This window comes from Gopherus flavomarginatus, chromosome 19 (genome assembly GCF_025201925.1).
Source record: "Gopherus flavomarginatus isolate rGopFla2 chromosome 19, rGopFla2.mat.asm, whole genome shotgun sequence".
NCBI classification, from domain to species: domain Eukaryota; kingdom Metazoa; phylum Chordata; order Testudines; family Testudinidae; genus Gopherus; species Gopherus flavomarginatus.
In genome coordinates, this window is record NC_066635.1 from 12605052 (window position 1) to 12622219 (window position 17168).

Sequence of the window (17168 nt, forward strand, 5' to 3'; positions counted from 1 at the left end):
AATACCCTACTAGAGTTGACGCAATAGCACCGATGAATTAAAACAGTGATCAAAGAATACAGGATCAGACCTTCTAACCATACAGCATTCACAGCTCAGGTTACTGTGCAAAACACTGCTCAAGGAAATGCTGATAAAGGATCATTTCGGACAAGTAGCTTTTGACCTGCAGAACTTCGACTCTGATATTACTCTTTTATAGTCTTCAAGGCCACTTGCCTTCCTCAGTCTTCCAGCTACATAGAGCTCATGCATAACATCTAATATGTGGCTAAAAGAAGGAAGGAAGAGATCGCAGGCCAGAATTAAGGGCCTGACTGAAAGCCCATTGAGTTAAATTAAAAAACTTCCACCAATGTCAAAGGGATCTAAGTGAGAAAAACCCTTCAACCTCACACTTTGACAGAGCTAAACTAATGGATTCTCAACCTAGCACAAGGCCAAAGTGCCTGTTTGAACCAAATATCCTTCTCGTTCAGCTAAAGAACAAATTCATGCACTGATGCCTGCAGCATCTTTAACTTCTCACAAAGGGAAAATACATAAATAAAAGTGAATCACAACCAAAAACAACTTTATTCTTCTCGAGTTTCTCCAAAAAAAAAAATTATTTTATCCTGCCAACATAGAAAATGTTGTGAAGGTGAAATATAAAAAGATATTTATACAACTCTTACATGTCTAACTCTATTGCTTCTACCATGCATATTTAATAGGGGGAACTTGGCAGGAAGTGGATAGATCCTTGAGGAATTCAGGATGCTCATTAATTACACTGCTCTACAGCCAAAATGCTTCTGAAATAAATGTAGTCCAACTTTACTAATTCTGGGTCACTGAGAACGAAAATGATGCTTAACATTGTTGATTGGCTCTAGTTTTCAAGATATGCTATTGGGTCAGTATATACGACCCTTGACTTGGGAATGGCGGAGGATAAGTGAGTTATAAAGGGAAGGGATCTCCATTTAAACCAGAAATGACTAAAATACATCTTTGACTGGATCTATGAATAAATCTATGACTGGGTTTGGACAGTACTTGCTTTTTAGGCAAAACAATGAATGATGCAATCTGAAGCTGGTATTGCGTCATACATGAGATGAATTGCATCATGTTATTCCTAGAAGTCATGGATGATGCAATCATAACGAAGCTTACATCACTCTGCTGAACAAATTGCCCTATATTAGCTCTAGAAATCATACCGTGTCGTGCTCTCTTATTTGTCAGTGTTTGATTTTGCAAAGGGACACATTTCTGTTTAGCCAAAGTGAGCAGAGATGCCTCGTACTTGTGTGAACAGTGCAGATAACTTCTGCTATGTTTGTGGTGAAGTGACTTTTGCATCACAAAAGCGCAGTATAACCACTATGGTTAAGAAAGCCTATCACCTTTATTTTGGCTGCAAAATTGGAGATCAGGACAAGAGGTGGGCCCCACACATATGCTGCAACACTTGTGCAACAAATCTTTGCCAGTGGTTGAACAGGAAAAGGAAATCTATGCCTTTTGCAGTGCCAGTGATTTGGAGAGAGCCAACAGATCATACCAGCAATTGTTACTTCTGCATGGTGCCTCCAGTTGGGAAAGGTGTGTCAAAGAAGAAAAAGTGGACTCTGCATTATCCAAACATTCCATCAGCTATACGCCCAGTACCCCACGGAGAAGGACTGCAGGTTCCTGATGCACCAGAATCATTCTCACATGAGTCAGAAGAGAAAGAGGAAGAGGATGAAACTTCTGGTCCTGAACCATCAATGTCACAGGACCCACATTTTCTCCCATCCTCCTCCTCTGAACCACACCTCATAACACAAGGTGAACTGAATGACCTTGTCAGGGATTTGGAACTATCCAAGAGTAAGGCAGAGCTGTTGGGCTCCAGACTACAGCAGTGGAATCTCCTGGCAGGCTATCAGGGCAAATGGAGCCCATCAATGCTTGCAGACTATTGCTGGACAGTGACAAGAGATGCTCCATTTAATGAATACAAGAGACAAGCCAAGAAGCGCCGAGTAGACACAGACTAGGACTAAACTATGCACATTAGTTTTTTTCCTTTTGTTTCATAATAAATTTTATTTATATAACTCTTTTGCTGATTTGTAAAGTGTTACATAAACAGGACAGGTGAAATATTATCATGTAAAGCAACCATAACACATGAAAAGACCTAGGTTTACAATTTATGATTAAAACTCTACTATCTGCACAATATACATAGACAAAAGGTAAAACCTTAAATATCTTAGAAACAGTAGCCAATCAGTTGTTTTAATTGTCACATTTGAATTCAGCACATCAAAATACATAATAAATATCACATTTTATCTCTGAAGCAGATGACTTCTCAAAAATTGTAGACCAGTGTTATAAGTGTCTCACAGGCCTTGAATTTTTTACACACACTAACTGTTTAATAAACACGCTGGGTCACGTCTACTAGTGGCTTATTTGGCATATGGAATTTTAATGGGGACACAAAACATATTTCATGGCTTTGGAGACTGCATTTTCTAGTTATTGCCAGAGCCAATAATTCACTCTTACATTTTCATTCACCAGCAGGCTCTAAAGGTGTCCTGGAACATGTGCCCAACCAGTTACTCTGGTCTTAAGAACAGTCCAAGATCAAATGTACGCAAGTAATCAGAGGGGACTGTAAATGGAGATACACCAATCTCCTAGAACTGGAAGGGACCTTGACAGGTCATCAAGTCCAGCCCCCTGCCTTCACTAGCAGGACCAAGTACTGATTTTTTCCCAGATCCCTAGGTGGCCCCCTCAAGTATTGAACTCACAACCTTGGGTTTAGCAGGCCAATGCTCAAACCACTGAGCTATCCCTCCCCAGAGGGGACTGTAGCAGAGCAGTTACCCCACTTCTAGGGAAAAGGGCAGGCTGACTAGGGAGGCGGCCACAGCTGTGACCACACTCAATCAGGCCACAGCTGGCCCTGATATAAGGGCTAAGGGAGGAGCTGGGTCAGTTTCACTCCAGCCTTGGAGTGGGAAAGGCCTGGATGCCTGGAAGCTCAGGGTACTGAAAGCAGAGCAGTGTTGGGGAAGGGCAAGAGGAGCTGGGGAGCTCCAGCCTGGCAACTGCCCCGGCTGAGGCCTCATTTAAGGCCTAAGCAGGTACTGGGGCTGCAGAGGTGCAGCCCAGGGATAGGCAAAGGCAGCTGGTCTTACCCCCTTGCCAGTGATGAGTGGTCATTACAGACTGCAGTCTGCCCCAAAGAAAGGGGGCTAGATGATGACTGGCAATGGCCACTGAGGCAAGGTGGGTGTAGAGGGTTGGGAGTTCCCCTGGGAGGGGAGACCCAGAGTGTGGACGGTACTGGTGGAGGCAAAACCCCAAGGTAAAGGGCACCAGGGTCCGGAAGGGACATGGGGGCCTGAGGCAGGCGAGACACCAGCCAGCAGAGGGTGCTCAGAGTGCTGGAATTGAGCTAATTCCCAAGGCAACCAGCAGGAAGCGCCGCAGCAGTGAGTCAGTGATCTGCTACAGGGACTTTCTTCCCTTTCCAGCACTAACACACCGTACTCAAAAGAAAGGGAAAAAATCCTATTGTACTAGAGAACTTTCAAAGTCAAAACGTATTCATTTAGGAGACTGCTCTGCTACTCTAAAATATAAGGCATGGTTGTTATAGTGTACTGCTATCGAACACAACAGGGAGTTTTCAGATCATTCTAGCGGTCCCTCAGCAAATCAGTGTGGCCTACAAGTGAACCTTATTTGTATTCTCATAAGGCCTTTGATCAACCTATATCATTTACCAATACTACCCAAAGGACCCTGGCAATTAATCTTAACTTTATCCCAGGAAGATGAATGCTCCTATGGTGTAAATATTTACGATAAAGCAACTGCTAGTTTACTACCATGGGCAAGTTCCATAAACACTATTTGCTTAAAATGGAAAAAGGTCAGTGGATTTACTGCACACCTTTACGGAACAAGGAGTTATTTTCCACTGTGAAAAAATAGCCCAGTCCATTATAAAGAAACAAATAGCAGAAAAATAATTGAAGTGTCAGAGTCTGCCTGCCTAGGTAACTCAGAGTGGAACACCAGCATACAGACAGTATGAGGAAGTATGGTCTAGTGGTTGGGGATTGAAAATCAAGACTCCTAGAACATATTCTTTGTTTGCTACTAACTCTCAATGTGGCCTTGGGCATGTCATTTATCCACCCTTAGCTTCAATGAGCAGCAACAACTTTACTCGGTCACCAAAAATGGTTTTGTGCTATATATTTCTTTTGTTTGTTTTATTTTGGGGGCTGGGATGAGGAGGGGAAAGAGTTGGGGTTAAGAGCCATGTAATTTGGTAGAACATGCTTTTTCTAATAGAGACCTTTGAAATGCATTAAGAAAACAAGTACTTCTCAGAATTCAGCTGAGTGTATCTAATATTCTTTCCCTAAGGAAATGTGTATTGCAATCAACACAACTGCTCCCCACTTAACAAGATTGAGGAGACATGGAAGCTTCTCCTTCAAAATCAACTCATAAGACTGTCAAAAATGGATTGGCAAGACGGAGTGACATTTCACCAACCACGTGCAATAATTAGCAGAGGAAAGTGAGCTCTGTGCTTCCAATAGTTTTCTTATATTGTTATGCCTTTTGACCCGGGCGGCTAGCCATACTTCAGGGCCCTGAGGATGTTCCAGATGGAAGCAGATGTTGATGGAGTCTGGTATTTTTTTTGATGCAATCTTGTTTATTTACAAGGAAAGTACAGAGTCCTGCTTCTCTGAACACAGAAGGAACCAAAAACTAAGAGAATTTCTTAGCTTACAGCCCCAAACCTTTTTATCCAGCAACCTAAAAGCACTATCTTTTCCCAGGGTCACATATCGTGCTCAGAAGCTTTCTTGATTTTTCACCTCTGAGCCTCTGTCTGTTCTGCCATCCCTCACACCCACTCAAAAAAAAAAAACAGCAAAACATCACCACCCAACTAGTCCGAAACTCCTGGGCAGGGTCACCTAACCCTTTTGTCTTAGGTAGTGGCTTGTGATTGATTTGTCCTTACAGTTATCTTAAATACAGAGTAAATTCAAACACACCAATCTCAACAAGGTTTTTGCTCATCCCATAACAATGCCTTACCAGCTCATAACAATATTCATTACTGATACTATAGTACTGTCTCAAAAAAGCTTTATAGTCACAGAGAAAACCACTGACATAAAAGGTACAAGATATCGAACATCATAGTTTTAAGATACAAGAGGAGGAGTGATGAAAAGTATGGATTTCAGTACTGGTATGCTGTTGAGACTGGGAAATTAATGTTGAGGGAAAGGTATCTCATTAATGATATCAGCTAGCTTTTCAAAAATGTTTTTCGTCCATACAAAGAAGGAAAGTATCATCTCCATTTCACAGATGGGAAAAACTGAAGCAGAGAGCTAAAGTGACTTGCCCAAGGTCATCCAGTAAATCAGAGGCAGAGCCAAGAATAGAAGCCAAGTCCCAACCCAGTATCCTGTCCACTGGACCAGACTACCTGGTTTTAGAGGACTTTTTGAATACATATTATTGTATACTCACTATGTGACCTTGGGCAAATTACTTCACTTTGCTGTACCTCAGCTTCCCCTTCTGTACAATGAGGATAATAATATTCCTTATTTTGTAGGGCACTCGTGGAAAATACTATCTAAGTGGACAGTACTACTGTGTATATATATAGTGAGACTTATTCCCCATCCTATATTGCCCAGACTTGACAAGGCAGAATTTAATTAGGTATTTATACTGAACGGAGCACCTCATAAAGAAGTTGCTACAAAATGGAGGTGGCAGCCACAGAAGCCACTGTACCTATAGGCCTGTGGAAGGTGTTCTCTGCTCTCGATTCAAATAACCTTTTTGTTAGCATGTTTCCACCATTTATTGCTGGCATCAAACCCAAGCTATATATTATGCAAACCATCCGGTTTACCCTCATGTTTGAAGTCAACTGAACTGTACCTGTGGAAGGAATCCAGAATTAGGCCCTGTGACAGAATTTTCCCAGCGCCTTACCCAGCAACAAGGGAAAATAAACTAAAGCCCCATGCTACCATTCAGCCCAGGGCTCTTTCCTCAAGGCTGGCGTTATTAATACAAACAAATTAAAAACAAGACCAAAGCTGGTTGGGTCATCGCCACTACCCATCGTTCAAGTCTCCAGCAAGCCAAGAGGAAAGAAATACATCCTTTCTCTGGCTAGCTGTGCCTCTGCTTTAGCCCTACCCCAGGTTACCCAGGTGATAGGCAGGAACCCCCTTACACATAGGGACTTAACAAGCACCTCTATACATTGTCACACAGGTGCTGACACCTGTAGGGTCCTTACTACTGAGCCAGTGTGACCAGCAAAGGAAGGCAGGAGTTGGGACAGTCTGGTCTTATGGAAAACAAAAAACTAGAGGACAAATCAAGCCTGTAGAGCAGGCTAAAGCTAGAGTTTAGGTAATGCTAGTTTTGAATTACCCTGTTTTTGTTAACAGAACAAACCCCTACAGGAAGATGACTTCACTTATTAAAATTAGTAGGTTGTTTGACAATGGCAGGGGCCTTCTCTGGCTTACAGGCTCCAATTCTATTTAATGTAGTTCTATTACATCCCAGTGTTGCTAACTTTCATGATTTTTATCATGATATTTAATGTTTCTCTAAAAGCCGGTGCTTCTGGAGTCAAGTTATTAGATGAGAGTCTGCTTTTGTTGGTTTTGTTTTTAAAAGGTACATTTCTTGCCCTCCCAACCGCAGAGAAAAGCTTGAAAACTCACAATGTATTTCTTTTCAAAATTTCATTATTTCTGGGGGCCTGACTCTTGCTCTTTGAACATTGTTGATTGGTAACACAGATATTCAAGTATTACAGTAAGGAAATCCATCTCTGAGGAGTGCAAGCCACAAAAATTTCAGGTTGCTGTACCAGGGAGAGACTGAGCATTTGGACACAGCTATAACCAATGTAGTGTTAAAAGAAGAAATATGAGCTAATAGGGTATTTTATTCCGGTTGCCTCCTACTCAAATACAAAATAATAAAACCTATTAGTTGAAATCTTATTTAACTGCTTCATCTCTCCATAGTAATTGATTGGGTTTTAGACATTCAGCCAAAGGATATAATCAAATCAGGTTTGCTTCGTGATCTCCTAAGTAATCATGATATAATATGCATGGTGTCAGAAAACTCGGTCAGCACGCTTCCTCTAACTGATTAAAAGATTTGGTCACTTAAATTTTTCCATTTAGACAATGAAGCTGAAGAGATACGACAAATACAGTGGACAGATCAAGAGCAATAATGGATGGTGACAGACTACTTTTTTTTTTTTTTGGTAAAGTGAATTATTAGTTTGGGATATTTATGTACTATAATAATTAAAGGTTTGTTCCTTCTCCCATTGCCGACTCCTACTCACTTTACTAAGACACGAATAAGCCCTTAAAAAACAGGCATATTATCCCTTGAGCCCCATGAAGAGACTACAGTATTAGCATATGACGACAATGTGTACACTGAGCTTAGGAAATCCTGGGCCAAGTTTAATCTTGCCTGTCTCTGAATGGAAGTAGTATTGAAGACAGAGCACCCCTAATTGCTTCCTTTCACCAATGCTGGGCATTATATCTACACAAGGCATAATGCTTCCACAGATGATGGAATGAGCCAAACCACACTTTTAAAAAAAAGGGATTCAAGCTGCAGAGTTGAATGTGCCAAGGGCCGAGCCATGGCCACACTCAAGCATATGGCCTTTAGGACGATGAACATCACAACCAATGCTAGCCAGCACCCACCTTGAGTGAAGACAGCCAAACTACAGTCATGCCTTGCCAGGGGAGTGGGGGTGGGGAAAGAGGCTTCTTGTGCCTTTTCCCCACCTGCACTGGAATAGTCACCATTTACCAATATGGGTATGTCTATACTGTGTAAAAAAAACAAAAAAACCCAAAAAAAACGGCAGCAGCAAGTCTCAGAGCCCAGGTCAATTGGCTCAGGCTGTGCTACAGGGATAACAATAGCAGTGTAGATGTTCAGGCTCGGGCTGGAACCTGTGCTCTGAAACCCAGTGAAGGGGGAGTGTGTAGAGCTAGCTGACAGGCCAGTCAGGAGGAAAATACATATTACAAAATATTTTACTAGCATTGGATCAAAAACCATTGCCACTTGAGTCTCCAACAGCACAGATGATAACTATGACAGGTTACCCTTCACTCTGGGGTGCCACCTGATATACTGGAGTACCTCTGAGCCTGCCTGTTCCACCAGTCGGTGCTCCCTATTACCACAGTATCCGAGTACCTCACAGCCTGGAATGTATCTATCCCCACAATAGCCCTATGAGGCACGGCAACATCATTATCCCCATTTTACAGATGGAGAACTGAGGCACAAAGACTAAGTGACTTGCTCAAGGTCACACAGGGACTCTGTGGTGCAGTAGGAAATTAAACCTGGTCTTCCAAGTCTTAGGCCAGTGACCTAACCACTGGCCTACCTCGGCTGTACCTAGCTCCTCCAAAAAACTGGACAAAAAGAGGTAGGGACAACCCTAGATCACTGAAATTTGCTACACATCTGTTTTTCACATCTGTATCCGTGTATTTAACTGCATCTGACAGCTGAAGAGACAATCCTCCTGTTCATACCGAAGAACTTACCAATTAGGTCCATTTCACCCAAAGCAAATAAACTAGAATGTTTTTCAGCATAGTCCTCTAGAAAGTGATTTCCTTGCACTCAGTTTGTCACCATTAGCAAAATCCGTTTTCCAGCATTACTATTCATTAGTGCTACTCCATTTCCAATATTATTTTAAAAAGTGACAAATGGCCTCCACAGAGCTATGAGTTAGAGTCATATGGCGGGTGTCACACTTGGTGATTTATCCCAATTATCGTACTTTCAAATTTACTCTTCCTTGGCGTTTCTGATTCAGCCCCATAGTTCAAGACACAGAATCTTGCTGATAGAAAATACTGTAGTTGGGTTGTTTTGGAGGGGAACGGTATTAAATTTTCTGTAATAGAACATGAGGTATCAAAAAGCTCCGTTTGGGTGGTTTTATTGCTTTCTATTTTACGTTTATGTTACGCCCCATCTGTGTTGGGATTGGTTACACAATTACACACGTCAAAATCGCTCCTAATGGCACAGTTACCATTGCAGAATTAACTGCACCATTACAAACTCAAGTCTTGAAAAGAGAAAAAAGAAAAAACAACACTACATTTTGTTTTCTAGTTACAGAATAGTTATGACATACTTTAGAATAGAGTGGGGAAATAACACCCATTAACCATGCCATAGGAAATTCATGGTGTCCTTTTAAACCATGCGGTGTGGAGAGCTTATTTAGGATTACAGTACCAATTAAGGCTCAAGTGTTGATTTAAATACGATGGCAAATGCAGAACGCTTGAACTTAGCATTTACATAGTAGTTATCTTCAAAGTCCGTTTCAAAATTACATCAATTGCTCTGCACTGGGACTGTTATTTAAAATACTCTTACTCTTAAATTTGCAGACTACACCTCTACCCCGATATAATGCGACCCGATATAACACGAATTCGGATATAAGGTGGTAAAGCAGCACTCCGGGGGAGCGGGGCTGCCTGCTCAGGAGGATCAAAGCAAGTTCGATATAATGCGGTTTCAGCTATAATGCGGTAAGATTTTTTGGCTCCCGAGGACAGCGTTATATAGGAGTAGAGGTGTATCAAAATAGGGGACATTCAGGGGAATGCAGCTGTTTTCACAGGATGATCTTGAGAGGTCCGGCACACTAGCAGAATATGAAAACGAACGGTGTCTATGTGCTCTTGGGGAGAAATAATACCCAAGCTAAGTACAGTTTGAACGGTATTGAATTAGTTAATCGGATAGAAGAAGAAAGAACAGTTGAGAAGTTGAAATAATTTTCAGCTACTCCCATTCATCACATTTTCACTTCAGTGTTTTTATTTATACTGAAGGTTACATTCTTTCCCACCAGACCTACCTGGCCCTCTCTACTCAGGCAAAAAAATTCCTGCTGAATACTATGAAATTTTTGCCTGGGTAAGGAGTGCTAGTTCAGGTATTATCTTAAATTTCAGCTCTCGACAAAGCTCACGCCCCTAAAGGCACTATTAACAAAACCATTCATCTTGGGATGGGTACTCAGGAATGCACGCACACACACAAGAGAGACCCAGGTTCATACAACATAGAACATATGAACACATTTATTTAACTCTTCTGTGACCCTGCACCATGTAGAAGTTGACTTTTTTTTTTCAGCTGAATCAGGTCCCATGATGGCATATTAGTGGTAGATATTTTTTCCAGTGGACTTAACGTTGCAAGAAAAAATTAGCTGCATAGTAAAGCACAGCATGTTCAGTATCTTGGCTAGCTCCTTTATAGCCTAAATGTCATCTTTCCAGATGAAAAATGCTTTAGAAACTCAAGGTTGCTTTTGAAAATGTTCCCACTCTCACTATCGAAACTGCAAGAACATACACTGAATTAATTCTTCCACCAAATTCTCAGGCACTATAAAAGGATCTTTTTAAAATGTCTTTTAAAAATGTCATACAAATGGATTAAAAATTAAAGAGGGCTATTAAACCAAATTTATCATATTAATATTTTCTTACTCTGGATGCAAAATTTGGCAGCCTTTGGTAATGAAACACCTTAAACTTAAAAACCTCCCATTTGCAATTGTAATAAGAAGGGCATTGAGGTACTGACCCTGCAACTGCATTTCCACATGCAAGCACATGTCCAGTAGCAAGATCAAGGCTATGTGTTACTAAGTGTGTGTACACATATCACACAACAGATTGTCAGCACGCAACAAATCAGATTTAAATTTTTTGAATTATTGTTTGCTGAATAGGTATGCTGAGTTCACAGAATTGCCTGCAGGTCTTTCTCTCATGCTAAGAATCCAGGAGGAGATTATAAACACACCAATTAATGCACCAAAGTAAATCATCATCAGTACTTTACCTCCAGCAAAACACACATTTGTTTGCACAAGCCAGGCTTGGTGTGGTCTCCATGCAGCGGTGACTTTCAATGCCATAAAAGGTGTGTTTGTAGCAGCCTCCTCTACCTCTCAGCATCAACTAGAAACAGGGAAAGAAAAAGGCACAAAAAGTTTAACAGTTTGCAATCAAATGATGCAAAACACAAAATCTAGAAAAACAAGATCTGACAACTCCAGACACACTTCAGCTTCTTTCATAGAAAGAAATAAGACAATGGATCAAACTTAATTCTTACTTCCATTATACAGGAGATCAAACTAGATTATCACAATGGTTCCTTCTGGCTTTACAACCTAGGAACATATGAAAATTCCAATGTAACTGACTTCATAGAGATTTATACCTGTGATTAATTAGCTCAGTAACCTGAATACCAATAAGCAAGGGCGGTTCCAGACATTTTGCCGCCCCAAGCACGGAGGGTCCGCTGGTCCTGCGGCTTTGGCGGACCTCCTGCAGGCACGCCTGCGGGAGGTCCATTGAAGCAGCAGGACCAGCAGACCCTCCGCAGGCACGCCTGCAGGAGGTCCGCCCAAGCCGCGGGACCAGCGGACCCTCCTCAGGCAAGCCGCCGAAGGCACCCTGCCTGCTGCCCTAGCGGCAACCAGCAGAGTGCCCCCCCGCGGCTTGCAGCCCCAGGCACGTGCTTGGAGCGCTGGTGCCTGGAGCCACCCCTGCCAATAAGGCTGCTTAAATTAAGCTTCTTTTGCCAAAGAATCCACAGCAGAGTCAATGCATTGGAATGGAGATTAAGTCCCCGATGCTGTATTGCAGTTAATACAGCAACACTCAAACATCTTTACAGGCATTTCTTTAAGTTTTGCATCATTTTTGTTTTTAATACTGTCATATCAAATGCTGTATAGTTATTTGTTCCCCTAACAGATCTTCAATTTCAATCATCAGCCACTTTGATTTTCAAATCCATCCATGGACAGATTCCACAACTCAGGTTAAGTGTAAGCAGTAGGCCACAATAATGACAGATATCGTCTATTTGAGAAAATTCATGGCAAGCAGATCAGTGTACACAACAGCTTATGTATGTACCTATATAAAAAGTTTACATCAGTGCTGGAAAATTCATGACTCTCTTTTACAGGAAGGAAACACAGTTCTAGCTTAAACATCATTTTTTCTTAAATAGTATCATGCACCATATCTGTTATTAAAGCTTTCAGCCTTACAAAAATACTCACTATCAATAACCAACACGTTAAGCCACTTAGCTGTAAATTTAAAGGTAACTTTCTTGTAAAAAGTTACTACAAATAGTAATAAAAATCAATTTAAAGGCTGCCTTATTAAACATCCACTTATTTTAATTCTCCTGAAAAATCTGCTTCTTTTTCTCAATCCTAATCTAAATAATACAAACCCTCTTTTACACCAAGTGTCTGCTCCAGGAGGACTGCATTATCTCCTTACACCTGGGTTTTCAGCATCTATCCAGGGGTTCTCAAACAGGGGTCGTGACCCCTTTGGGGGTCGCAAGGTTATTACTTGGGGGTCGTGAGCTGTCAGCCTCCACCCCACCCCCACTTCACCTCCAACATTTATAATAGTGTTAACTATTTTTAAAAATGTGTTTTTAAATTTATATGCAGGGGTCGCACTCAGAGTTTGCTGTGTGAAAGGGGTCACCAATACAAAAGTTTGAGAACCACTGTTCCCTTAGGAATTTGCAGTCTATTTAGAACGCATGTTGGTTGGGACAGACACTATTTTCTGGGTTTTTTGCACAACACATCAGATGAACAACAACAAACGGGACAGGATCAAGAGGGAAAGAGGAATATAATGGATTAACTTTTAAACCAAACCTTTTTAATCAAAAAGCCTCAGTGAGCCAAATTAAAGTTTCATCCTCTCAGAGAAAAAGAAAATACAGCTAATACCTAACCATTACAGTAATTATGCATGAAGTGATTTAAAAAAAAAAAAAAAAAGGGCGGAGGGGTTAAAAAAGGTGATTGTGCCCTCTGCCTCCAACCAGGTGTTAAATTATTATTTGTATTATCGTAGCACCTAGGAGTCCTTGAACCCCTTGCTTGGTGCTGTACAGAACAGCGCAGAACAAAAACACAGTCCCTGCCCAATGCCATATTTGTATGGATTTTAGAAGATGCACATCATCTAAGAGAGCCAGATAGTGCAGATGGATATTCTGAGATGCCCAGAAGTACAAATCATTCGTACCTGCCAATTCTTTTCTGTAATACGGCAAAGCATAAATACATCTAATCAGTTAAGACGGTACTGTACAGCTTGTTTTCGTTAATAAACCTTAGGCCTACTTCTGCTTTCCACTGGTTTAAACTGAATCTACTAAAATCAATTAAGATACTAGTCTGAAACTGGTAACTTAGGCCAGATCCACACTATGCCCTTTGGGATAACTACGTAGTGCCTCCATCCATTCCCAAATTGTACTTCGATACTTTTTAATGGGTTTTATGTAATATTGCTTGAAGCGATGGCACTTTAAAACAAATCAGTCCTCTATTCTTCGCTCTCATTTGCAGCACTGACCAAGTCGGACAACTTTTTCTTTAAGTATATCGCTGCCTCCTAGTATGTTAAAAACCACAGAAGGAATGTTTTTTAAAGTAATTTTACAGACCACTTTTTGCAATCGATGCAGTGGTCACCAAAAGCATTAGTAGGATCAATATGCCTTACAAAATATTCATGACAGTACGGCAGGGTGTGCTTTAAACCATTCACAGGTGCAGATATTGTGATGTGACACTTCTCCATCAGGCATTTCAGTAAAAACTAGATTCAGCCACCCATGTTGGCAATCATCATTCAAAGAGTTCTTTTTAAAACAGACCAAGCTAATCGTGTGCCAAAAACAGAGAGACCCCAGGAAACTTATCACTGCCATGACTCCAGAATTAAAAATGTGTCACCACGTTCAATAAAAGTGCTTAATCCCAGAGTTTATAATTCTGAGAATGTTGTAGTAAAATATACACTGAATTTGCAAAATTCATAACATTCTCTGTTTTTCCAATGAGGGGACAGAGTAGACCCTTTAAATCAGTCACAAAACTAGGATCATAGGGCTTAAAGGAGGGGCGGGGCAATATTATACAATGCAACTTTCAGAATCTAACACATTAGTAAAGTTATTTTACTCCTTAGAAATAAAATCCATTTTATTGATTGACAAATGCAGAAAATCCAAGGACAAGGCAGTACAACCACAGAAAACCAGAAACAGTTAAAGGACAAACTGGTCTGAATACCCTGCTATAGCTAGGTGAGTTTTACGATGAAATGTGTCGTCTTTGCTTTAGAAGACCTTGCCTCTGTGGTGAAAACAATCTCCCCAACATTCTCAATTATATTTCATGTTATATATTGCTGCAGACAGGAGCTACAACAACAGGAATAAGCTGCAGAAAATGAGACTACTAGAGAGTGGCTCCAACTTCTTTGCCTAAATCATATTTCCACTCTTCACAGCACGGATTTAATAAATCAAAATGCAAAGCGACAACATTATAGACAGCTTAAGGTTTGGTTACAGGTAATTATTTTCAAATGGTTATTTTGGACAGAGAAGAGTCACACCTGATTTAGGTCTCTAGATGTTCATGTGTGTTAGTGTTGCAAAACCTTAAAAAAATAAAAAGGTACCTTTGTCCACCGACAAAGCTTCACACCAGAATGGCTTCCAATCAATTTGTAACCTGGACAGAAAAAAGGGAAAGATTAGTTCCATTGATTTTAAGCTGCAGTAATTGGCACACAAAATTAATCTAGTCTCAGAGTATTAACATCTCCCTGCCCCGCTAGCCACCCCCTAAAAATTAAAGGTGTTCATATGGTGGATGTGACACGATACTAGAGCTTGTCTATACGGAGAGCTAATGAGCTACAAGCCAGAGTGTGATGTGCAGCACCACTAGCTTGCTGCGCACTAACTCGTCACGTGGCCCCCGCTACAAAGTGCACTACGGAACTTTTAGTAGTGTAGTGATGTCCACGCAGCAAACTAGTGCTTGGTGAGCTAGTGTGCTGGAGAGTCACACCTTGTCTGCATAAAGAGTTAGTGTGTGGCAAGCTGAGCCCTAAGTTACCTTGGTGGAGAAACTTAACACACACACGAACAATTCCCTGCATTAGAGCTATTTCATTGATAGCATCGGCCTTGTTTTATTCTCACGAGCCCAGACCTCAGAGGGAAAGCCACATGCCACTCAAAACTGACTTCACCTCATTCAGGATGGCTGCTGATTGTTTACAGATGATATATTTATATTGTCCAGTCTCCCTCTGATGAAAAGAGGGTGGCTCCAACATGGGGCCATGTAACACAGTGGCAGACTCTAGGACAAAGCACAGTGACAAAGAGTCTGTGTTGAGACATCCGCTTTTTAGGCACATTGTAACTATGGCAGAATCACAGCAGCAAACTAGCCAGTTAGCTCCAAACCAGTCATACAGAGGATGGACTCTCTCTCAAGGGCAAAAGGAAATAGGGTCTGGAACACAAGGGATCTTCAGGAATAACCCTGGGAACAGCTAAACCTGAGGGAGGAAAGCTTAGGCAGAAGGAGGTGAATCTGAACTATCTGCATGGTGCAAAGTCCAGCTGCTTATAGGTTTCTAGGGTAGGGCTAAAGGGTACAAAGCAGACATCAATGTAGGAAAGACCCTTCAGTCTCATAATGCATCATCTAGCCCTTCAGAAAGGTGCAGGAAACAAAAGTACAGGTTATACCCAGAACAAGACTTATCACACCTCTGCTCACCTCTTCCAGAAGCTTCTCCCACACTAGTGTCTCTGCCTAGTTCTGAAGGGGGCACCTCAGGAGAATGACTTTTCCATCTTCATGCCCTTTCAACATACACTCAAGAGTACCAGCAAACGGCCTATGTGAAGTGATATTTGTTCACTAAAACGGGGCAGAGACCAACCCAGGGCCTCAAGTAGGCTGCTAAATAGCCAGCGTATGTCATTCTCCAAACTGTCCCGACCTTAAATTAGAACCCTAGCAGTGACTCTTCCCCTGGACAAGCAAGGTTAACAGACCAAGGAGAATCACAGCCAGCTCTCCTCAGCCCACTCATGCCGCAACAGTGATAAGAGTCAGAAATGGAAAGGAGAATGATGGGCTTGAAATGGAGAGAAGCAGGAAGGAAGCCTCAGGGTTTTAAACTAGACTCAAGATATTGTGGGCCAGATTCTCAGCTGGCGTAAATTGAGGTAACTCCACTGTCTTTAGTGGAGTTACGCTGATTTACACCAGCTAAGACTCCAACCCTATATTCTGAAGATAATGTAAATTTGACATCACTTCATGACATTACAACAGTATTAACACACATTTCTTCATCTAATTAATCCTCTCATCCCAATGAATTTGATGTTCATTAAGCTCTAAGCACTATTACCCTAAATAGTCTACATTAGGTTATTTTCATCTTTGGAAAACAAAATGCTTAGATACCCAAATGTCTGTAAGACTTAAATTCACTACGAAATGGGCACAAAGAGATAAGTGGGATTCGGAAAGCCCACTTGCGTAACTCAGACCAAATGCAGAGCTCTTTACTAATTAATGCAGACTGGACACCCACAGACCCAAAGGTTTACCTCAGCTAGCTAGTTTTTCTTGGTTAATTCCAGCAGATGTTTATGATGTTTATTCTTTTAAGGCAAATAAAAGTTTATGAATCAAGTCCTCCTTCCTGCCCAGAAGCATGAGCTAGATATAAAAACCTACCATTCGGCACACAGAACCAATCACTGCCACCCACAGCGAATCAAAGAGCAGAATTAGTGTGTTTATTTTACGTTCTTCACTTGTGAAGTTATCACACACATCTCATTGCAACCAGGCTCACGGTGATGCTCCATTCTGATATACACACCCCCGAAGCCGCAATGAAGTCAGTGCACAATTAAAACGAGAGTAAGAATCTGAGTCAGATGTACCAACTACAAATAAAGCAGCATGATGAACTACAAGCACAGGAGCCTGTGCAACTATTTTATCGACTGAGTATATACAGCACTCAACAGGCTATTTGTGTTCGTAGGTATTGAGCACCCTTCACTTCCTACTGAAGTCAAGGGGAGTAGAG

The 17168-nt window shown here is 41.4% G+C and overlaps 1 protein-coding gene across 4 annotated transcripts in view; it reads right to left on the reverse strand.

Annotated features, from left to right (window-relative positions):
* The window catches only part of LOC127037648 (S-adenosyl-L-methionine-dependent tRNA 4-demethylwyosine synthase TYW1-like), a 130577-nt gene that overhangs the window by 76317 nt on the left and 37092 nt on the right, over positions 1-17168 (reverse strand). For all 4 annotated transcript variants that reach the window (XM_050929648.1, XM_050929649.1, XM_050929652.1 and 1 more), the window contains 2 exons: positions 14715-14767; positions 11026-11144 (listed from right to left, as the gene is read on the reverse strand). In XM_050929648.1, the coding sequence (XP_050785605.1) occupies positions 11026-11144; positions 14715-14767 (172 nt within the window). The remainder of the gene's footprint in view (positions 1-11025; positions 11145-14714; positions 14768-17168) is intronic.